This window comes from Scylla paramamosain, chromosome 1, assembly GCF_035594125.1.
Source record: "Scylla paramamosain isolate STU-SP2022 chromosome 1, ASM3559412v1, whole genome shotgun sequence".
Lineage (NCBI taxonomy): Eukaryota > Metazoa > Arthropoda > Malacostraca > Decapoda > Portunidae > Scylla > Scylla paramamosain.
Window position 1 is genome coordinate 14,367,225 of NC_087151.1, and position 10,122 is coordinate 14,377,346.

At 35.4% G+C, this 10,122-nt stretch overlaps 1 protein-coding gene across 4 annotated transcripts in view; it reads left to right on the top strand.

The window, feature by feature from the left end:
• LOC135101171 (post-GPI attachment to proteins factor 6-like) overlaps positions 1 to 9,821 on the top strand; it is a 42,079-nt gene extending 32,258 nt beyond the window's left edge. For 2 of the 4 annotated variants that reach the window (XM_064004754.1, XM_064004749.1), the window contains exon 15: positions 5,436 to 8,717. In XM_064004754.1, the coding sequence (XP_063860824.1) occupies positions 5,436 to 5,537 (102 nt within the window). In that variant the 3' untranslated portion in view covers positions 5,538 to 8,717. Of the gene's footprint in view, positions 1 to 5,435; positions 8,718 to 9,608 lie in introns of those variants that run through there. The other 2 variants (XR_010269127.1, XM_064004765.1) reach the window with 2 other exon arrangements.
• Positions 9,822 to 10,122: the final 301 nt, after the last annotated feature.

Sequence of the window (10,122 nt, forward strand, 5' to 3'; positions counted from 1 at the left end):
ACACACACACACACACACACACACACACATTTCCTCTTGAATAGACTGAGTTTCCAAAGATTTTAGAAGGGATAGAGGTCTCTCAGCTATTTTAAGTTTGACAGGATACACTAATGGATTAAAGAGATGCATGGCAGGATCAATATAATACTGGTAGATGCTGGATATCTGCATATTTAAATTTGCATACTTGAATTTGAAGCATGCTCCAAACATGAGCAGATACAGAGTTAGCAGCTGGGGAGGGATAAGAAAACTGGCAGAGATGACTCAGAATGCCTAAGTTCACTGCTGTTTTAGCTACAGATGTGAAATTTCCAGTTTAGATTATAAGTAAAGGACAAACCAAGGATGTTCAGTGTAGAAGAGGGGGACAGTTGAGTGTCATTGAAGAAGAGGGGATAGTTGTCTGGAAGGTTGTGTTGAGTTGATAGATGGAGGAATTGAGTTTTTGAGGCATTGAACAATACTAAGTTTGCTCTGCCCTAATCAGAAATTTTGGAGAGATCAGAAGTCAGGCATTCTGTGGCTTCCCTGTGTGAATTGTTTACTTCCTGAAGGGTTGGAGGTCTCAGAAAAGACATGGAAAAGTGTATGGTGGTATCATCAGCATAGGAGTGGATAGGACAAGAAGTTTGGCTTAGAAGATCATCGATGAATAGTAGGAAGAGAGTGGGTGACAGGACAGAACCCTGAGGAACACCACTTTTAATAGATTTAGAAGGAAAACAGTGACCATCTACCACAGCAGCAACAGAACAGTCAGAAAGGAAAGTTGAAATGAAGTTACAGAGAGAAGGATAGAAACTGTAGGAGGGTAGTTTGGAAATCAAAGCTTTGTGCCAAATTCTATTTAAGGCAACAGCAAAAATTTCACCAAAATCTCTAAAAGAGGATGACCAAAACTCAGTAAGGAAAGCCAGATCACCAGTAGAGCAGCCTTGATGGAATCAACATTGGCAATCAGATAGAAGGTTGTGAAGAGGTAAATGTTTAAGAATCTTTCTGTTGAGGATAGATTAAAAAACTTTAGATAGGTAGGAAATTAAAGCAATGGGACAGTAGTTTGAGGGATTAGAACAGGCACCATTTCTAGGAAAAGGCTGAATGTAGGCAGGCTTCCAGCAAGAAGGAAAGGTAGATGTTAACAGACAGAGTTGAAAGAGCTTGACTAGGCAAGGTGCAAGCATGGAGGCACAGTTTTGGAGAACAAAAGGAAGGACCCCATCAGGTCCATAAGCCTTCTGAGGATTTAGGCCACTGAGGGCATGGAAAACATCCCTGTAAAGGATTTTAATGGGTAGCATGAAGTAGTCAGAGGGTGGTGGAGGAGAGGGAGGAACAAGCCTTGAATTATCCAAGATAGAATTTTTAGCAAATGTTTGAGTAAAGAGTTCAGCTTTAGAAATAGATGAGATGGCAGTGGTGCCATCAAGTTGAAATAAAAGAGGAAAAGATGAAGAAGCAAAGTTATTGTAGATGTTTTTTGGCTGGGTTCCAAAAGTCACAAGGGGAGTTAGATCTTGAAAGATTTTCTCAGTAGGAGGCAGTAGACACCTGCTGAAATGATAATTATTCCCAGTAAGGTCTAAAGCACTGGATCACAGAGTGCTGTGAACTTTTCATTAAACCAAGCTGTGACCTCACAGAACATTTCCCTTTGTCTCACAGCACAAGGGGGTAGTCACAGCCTGCCCTATAAAGACAACTCACTTCCTTCACACAAACCTACATGCACCTAATTACACACACACTGTTCACTCAAAATTCAAAATTATCATGGCAATTCCTACACCAGCCTTGGAGTCCCCATCTGGGAAGGGGACTACAAATGTCCCCAGGTCGGACTGCTCTTCTGGTATCAACCATAAGTGTCTTGACACCCCCCTCAACTTTTCTTCATTAACTTCTGCAACATTCACAGTCCAAGATATAATTTTCAATCTGTAGAACACCACCTCTCCTCTAATAAACCTCATTTTCTCCTCACAGAAACACAGGTGACTGAGGCAACTGAAAGTAGCCTTTCTTTTGTGCTCTCCTACTTTATCCTCATTTTCAATCCAAAGCTGGATGTTGCATCTGTGTGTGCAACAACTTAACCTGCTCTCATGCCCACACTCTTGAATCTTCCACCATCTGGCTACAATTACAGAGTCACTCTCAATTTAAATTTATTTCTGCTGTATACCTCTCACCTAACTCCTTTGACTATAAGAAATTCTTTGACTACTTAACTTCCAAAGTGGAGCACATTCTGACCCTCTTCCCTTTTCTGGAGTTCTCCATTCTTGGAGACTTCAGTGTTCACCACCAGCTTTGGCTTTCCTCTCCTTTCACTGACCATCCTGGAGAACTAGCCTTTAACTTTGCTATCCTCCATGACCTAGAGCAACTAGTGCGACACACCACTCATATTCCTGACCATCTTGGAGATACACCCAACATTCTTGTCCTTTTCCTAACCCATAATCCTTCTACTTATGCTGTCACCCTATCTTCTCTGTTGGGCTCCTCTGATCACAATCTCATATCTGTATCTTATCCTATTGCTCCAATCCCTCCTCAGGAGGAGGTGCCTCTGATACTTTGCCCCTACTAGTCAGGAGCACCTGAGGAGTTACTATGCTAATTTTCCTTGGAATGACTACTGCTTCAGTGTCAGAGACCCGTCTCTGTATCCTGAGTACCAAACAGAGGTGATAGTGTCTAGCATGGAGGTGTACATTCCTCACTCTCTTGACCTAAACCTTCCAAACCTTGGTTTAACATAGATTGCTCTCATGCTATACATTATAGAGAGGTGGTCCACAAAGGGTACTTGAGCGTTCCATCATATTATCATTATATATATATATATATATATATATATATATATATATATATATATATATATATATAGATAGATAGATAGATAGATAGATAGATAGATAGATACAGTGGAACCTTGGTTTTCGAACTTAATTTGTTCCTGAATGCTGTTCAAAATCCAAAATGTTCAAAAACCAAAACTACTTTCCCTATAGGAATCAATATAAAATAGTTTAATTTGTTCTCAGACACTGGTCCACCATGTCTTAGAGAGTAATGACTGACACTCCGATTGCTCCCATTGCTAAGATGGCCACTCCACAACATCAGCTAGAAATTTTTTATCCAGATAGGATGTATTGAATGAACTTAGTGACACAGAACTCATCAAAAGATATTGTTTAAACCATGCAGGCATTCTCTTTGTCACTGATCAAGTGAGGGAAGCCTTACAGAGTGACACAGAGAGGAGCAACCCACTCACTGCCAAAATGAAGATGATCATAACACTTAGACATCTTGCTACTGGTAAAAGCTACTGAGAAAATGCAGTTATGCAGTAGTGATGGCGTTGCGGGTCATAGAGAGAGCCACAGGAGGCTCGGGATTACTCCTGAGCACCAAATGTTGTTTGTTTACATCACAACAGGATCACATTTAACATATTTCAAAGATATTCATGAATTTCTGTCTTACCCTCTGTCTCTCGTCCAAATATATAAAAATGAAGGAAATATTTATAGAAACTATAAATTAGTAATAAATGGTAGCTTTTGCTACATCTTGTAGTATTTGGAATTAAGTAACTTTGTTCAAAAACCAAAGTATAGTATGGCAAATGAACTAATTATGAGTAAAAATTTTTGTTTGAAAACTAAAATGTTCGGAAAGGGAGATGTGAGGTAACCGAGGTTCCAATATATATATATATATATATATATATATATATATATATATATATATATATATATATATATATATATATATATATATATATATATATATATATATATATATATATATATATATATATATATATATATATATATATATATATATATATATATATATATATATATTACAATTTTTCTTACAAATATAGTTTTACTTCAGGAATCAGGATTGTATAATATCTGATGGTATTTGAACTTTAAAGATGAGAGGAAGTATAGATTATGGCTTAGAGAAACTGAAGGAGGACTCCACTAAATTTGCCATGGTGAAGAAATTGATACTCATTGCTTGATTAGTAAGATAAAGATTTTCTAAATAATCATATAATTGTCAAGAAATACTTTGATCAATGAATGGTTAGTAAAATTTAGTTGATTTTCATGATAAGAATACTTATGTCTGAAAGCATCTGTGTATATTATGGTCATTGTGCTTGTGGGTGGCAGTGTCAAGATAGTAACACAAAGATATCCAGTCTTTCTCTGTACTGGCCTCATGTATTACCACATTCATTAATTCAATACTGTTCATTTTTCTTCATGTATTTTTCCCCTTGATCATATTTAATGCTGCATTATGGCTTTCCCAACTTGAAGAACTAGGAATGTTAGTGCAGGAGGCATCAGTGACAGGCACAATTACTAAGAGGTTCAGCTTAAAGATACAAAATAAGGTGTAAAGAAAGGTGAGGTTTAAGCATAGTTGGGAAGACCAGGTGACAGGAAAGGAGGGACAAGGACAAATAATCTACTCTTACTTGTCTGGGATATCCACTTGTCACATTTCAACTCAACAGACATTGTTCAAAGATCACTCATGCAAGTTAATTTGATGTTCACAACAGTTCTCTGTTTCAGCCAAAACAGTCATTATTAAGAGAGATGAAATGATAATAAAAATTTGAAGGTCAAGGATTTTTGGAACCAGATTACCATTTTTAAATTATGATCACACTCTTAAGTCTTTTTTTTCAGGTAATTTTTGAGGAAAAATGACAGTATTTAGATCTTATTGTGCTTAATCCAGGTGAAAATTATTAAAGCACTGCAGTTGACTTTCAGCAGGTAAGTCATTAGGTAAATGTAAATGTTTATTTATTTATAAGACTTTATTTTGTTGGTTCATTTCAACGTATTTCTTGCATGTCACATAGCATTTAGTAGAAAGGCTCATGATGAGACATGGCCTTGGCCACACACTCCATGGCTGGATTAGAAGAATACTGCTACCATACTCCCTGTGTTGAAAAAGACAACAGTTAAAAGGGATGGAGCAAGAAGACTGGGGACATCCTTCTTTGTAGTTTCTCTCTTATATCTCTTGCCTTGGCTCCCCACTTTAAAGAAGAATGTCAAGTTAGTATATAGGTAGATAATTATTATTATTATTATTATTATTATTATTATTATTATTATTATTATTATTATTATTATTATTATCATCATCATCATCATCATCATTATTATTATTATTGCTATTATTACTATTATTAGTAGTATCATTAAAAATTTTTTTTTATTTTCCATACCCAAATTTCCTTTACTTTTTTTCCTTGCATTACAACAATATACTTAATGTCCCTTACCTTTAATTTTCACTGCTCTGCTTTGATGATGCACTTATTGGAGAAACGCTTTGAATGGAGGGAAATGCTTTGGTGTATTATTTCAGAGGTGTGTGATGAGGAGGAGGAGGATGTGGAGCCACTGTCGGAGTGTGAGGCCCAGCCAATCATGGCCGAGGCGCACAGCTACTCACCTGCTGTGTCTTAAATGCTTCCCTGTTTATTCATGTCCTGATATTCTGCCTTTCATTGTCAAATGTTATGTATGCATTCTTCTGTATTTTGCAATGCAGAGTAAGTCTGTGTTACTGTCTAGTTTTGTGTTTTACCATATAACTATTATTTGCTTCATGCAATATGAAACTGATATTTTATAATTGATGTGGACACCAGCTTTACATGTGGTTTTATGATGAAAATTTGATTTTTGTCTTCAAGTTGCATTGCACATGTGTATATTGTCAATCAGTGTGGTAAGGAACTCCAATCCTTCATTCATGCTCATCATCAACATTTTGATCATACATTGTACAGTATAACTATATATTCTCTTATAGGTCTTCCTCTTCCCTGGCCATTCATACAAATTAAATGATGGTCCTGTATTTCTGTAATTTACAGCTTACAAGAATGTAGAACACGGTTACAGTATAAGTGTAGATATGCCTACATACTCCATGTCCACCATTATATAAATCTTTATTATTATTATTATTTTTATTTATTTATTATTTATTTTTATTATTAAGGACAGACACATAGCAAAGAGCATTAGATCAAGTTGGGCATAAAGAAAATACAATAAGCAGTCAGTGAAGAAGATTATTGAATCATATGTAAGAGGCTTAAGATTAAAGGAAAAACCATGAATGGGAATGTGAAGAGAGCATTAGATGCAAGAGGAATATCCGTGGATTAAAGAAGAGTTGTTGCACAAGACAGGGCTGAATGAACAGTAGTTATTAATGTATAAATGAAGAGTAACTTTGAGAGCCTTTACTGGAGATTCACCATTTGATGTAATCTAATCAGGTCAGACATGGGAAAGAGGATGATGTAGCAAGAAATCAGTTCTGTTGTTGGGCCCTAATGCATGCAGACCAGGGTATACTTGAACAACTTAACCTCACACAGGATCTGTCTCATCATTCTAGAGTAGTGGAGACTAAAGCCTGCCATACATGCTCAGTTTTAACTGACAGTCTGACTGAATGAGCTTCAAGGTCACTGCATGTGCTCTCACACTATTCATTTCCATTCTCCCTTTAGGTCTCAGTCAGCATCCAACCAGCATCATAGCAACACCATTCCCTCCCCATCATCTGGAGATTGTGCTTCTCAGCATTACTGGGATGCTCACTATTATGAAAAAAAAGAAAAAAAAAAAACACATTGAACCAAATAGTGCAAGAAATATCCATTGTTGATTTTAATTTAACTACAAGCACATCAAAAGGCTCCTGCTCTCTTGTTTTTTGTCTGAATATTCATTACTCAACTTTCCATAGGCATGGGTATACTCTGTAGATGTCTATGAATTTATTCCAAGAAATTTATCATCTGATATGGTCATTGTAAGCATGCCTTTGCTTGTATATGCCCAGAATGCAGGCTACCCCATACATGCACAAACTGGCCTTCCATTAATGAGAACAGATGGTCAGTTTTTCACTGAACACTTCAATTCATAAGGCTGCATTTCTGACCTGCCTTCTTTAAAATTTCCCCTTACACACTCAAACTGGCTTGAAGATACCAGTTCAATCTGGTTTAATCAATCTATCTGTCAGTTAAAACTGAGCATGTATGGTAGGCTTAAGACAGGTTTGATTCAGTCTTAGAGTGTGTGTGTGTGTGTGTGTGTGTGTGTGTGTGTGTGTGTGTGTGTGTGTGTGTGTGTGTGTTTGCATATGTTTTGCATGGATGCCGTGTTTCAGCTACTGCCCTTCACAGGGATGTCAGTGTGGTATGTTTTTATCCCCTTATATTAGGGGAATAGCCAGGCATCAGTACCATTCTTCAAGCAAAATGAAGAATACTTACAATATTCCCTAAGGAAAGGGATTAAAATGGGTGTAGTGAGGTAGTTTTATTTCCATTTGTATAGGTAAATCTTCATTTAAGGTAGATCTCAACCCTACAGTATATATGTCTAGAGATCATCTACAGTCTACATTATCATTTTCATCATCATTAGCCTTAGCATCTTCATTACCATTAGTAGCACTAGTGGTCTCTTCTCTTTCTTGTAACCAAGTTGGAAAGGAGGAAGAGAAGGAAAGGTTCAGACAAGTTGATGAAGAAATGGATAATATTTTTTTTTTTAATTTAGCATTGTTGATGAAAAATACTATATGGAATAGTACTGACTGGTCTGGTTATTGTTATATGGAACTATTTTTGCTTCATGCTCCAAAATTAATAACTACTTCTAATTGGCCATCTGGTATTCATAAACCTGTTGGATGCTAACATTACAGCAGTACTTTCAAGATAACAAATGTAGCCACAAAGTTTTAACTTGAAAAGAAAAACCATAAGTTTGCATCAAATGTGTTTGTACTTACATAGGGAAACATTTGTTTAATTGTATCAGTATTTTATGTCAGTTTATACATTAGTCTTCTGTTCTAGGATAAAATCAAAGATGTTTGAAATTATCCAGAAATCAATTAAATTGTTTAGATTTCATTGAAACTGCAAAAATGCATCTGCTTAAAGATCATATATAAGAACCTGTACATAATTAATGCTTGGGAAGACAACATTGTTTCAGTAGTATAAAAAACACCATGTATCAAACAAGATTGCCTTCAAAGAGAAATCATGAAGTGGGTTTATCTCATGGTTCAAAGAGTGCCCACATAGTCTAAGGAAAACAAAGATGACAATAGCTTTCAAATAAAGCCCAGACAGTCCTAAAATCAGCTGTGCCTCTGCAACTGTTTCTGTGGACAAATAAAGTCTGAAATGTCTGTTGCTATAGTCTGTTAAACTCAAATGAATGCAGTCATATTGCTTGCTTGTTTTATAAGTCTGCATGTATGACATTATAAATAGGATACTAGAAAAAAAAATATTTGTCCTTAAAAGGAAGACATGGAAGATATAGAATGATAGTGAGAGTGACTTTTTACAGGAAGTTTGTCAGGTGTGTAGTGGAACATCCAACAGTTAACAGAATCGTAAATGAACAATAGCAAGGTTTAAAATCAGACTGCTTGGATGTCACAAATTCAGTATGTAGGTGGACAAGAGGATCTCCAAGGCACAAAGTGACTGGACTTAGTGGAGGGATGGAATAGTTGATGCTGTTGTGAAAGAAAAGAAAGGGAGGAGATGAGAATTGGGAAAGCTTGTTAAAGAACAAATAAATAGGTGAAAGCAGTTCATAAGTATGTATTGACATGAGATAAAAAGGAGGAAATAGAACAGAAAATGTAGGGATTCTTGTCATAACCATTCCCTCAATGGCCTTACGAGCAGTAATTTGATATTGAGAGAGAGAGAGAGAGAGAGAGAGAGAGAGAGAGAGAGAGAGAGAGAGAGAGAGAGAGAGAGAGAGAGAGAGAGAGAGAGAGAGAGAGAGAGAAATATATATATATATATATATATATATATATACTCGTATATATATATATATATATATATATATACGAGTATATATATATATATATATATATATATATATATATATATATATATATATATATATATATATATATATATATATATATATATATTTAATAGTTAGGTATTTTTTTATTTATCTATTATTGAGAAACTGCCCTGCAGCTACATTTAAGTATATGTTCTTATTTATTTATTTATTATACTTTCCCTCTCAAAAAAAATAAGGTCAATTTTAACTTCAAGAGTCTTAATATAACATACAAGTTCAAATCCTTTATATATGCAAAAAATAAAAATAGTAATAAAAAAAATAATAATAATAAACAATAAGATATAATTTTCAAGTTTCACTAGTGATAGTTTGAAAAGAGGAAATGCAGACATACTCTTGCATTACAGTGGTGGACAGAACAGGAATAAGAGTGAATAGCTTTGTGCAACAAAGCCACAGGAAACAGTGGAGAGTGCATCTTTTGCTTGGAGAATCAATCTTACATGATAATCAGTAACAGAGAAGAGAATCTTCACTTACAGAGAGGGTATTATTAAGACTACTATGATGTAAATGGGGAGTCATAATTCTTTAAGAATAATTAAGCATCAAACACCTTGTTTTCCAGACTGATAATCTTTCTTCACAATTGCAGGCAGATCGTTGCAGAGGAAGGTACCCACCCTGCTGACCTACACAGTATTCCAGAACTCTGACTAACATTCACATGCCGAATATCATCCTTCTGTCTTTTTTTTATTTACTACCTTTCACTGATTTTTCTTTTGCCATCATATGAGTATGTATTACAGTTGTAAGAAATAGGCCTAATACATAATAATGTAATATTGTATACAGATGATTAAATATATATATATATATATATATATATATATATATATATATATATATATATATATATATATATATATATATATATATATATATATATATACACACATACACACAGTAAAATCCCTCTTATCCGGCATCAACAGGACCGCCGACATGCCAGGTACTTGAATATTGCCGGATACTTGAATAGAAGAGAAATTATGTTCACAATCACCACCCTACACTCATGCATCTTACCATAACAAAGATCAGCTGATTGCCGTGCCGCGCGTTGCCACCCGCGCTGCCACCTCACACTCACCAACACACAGTT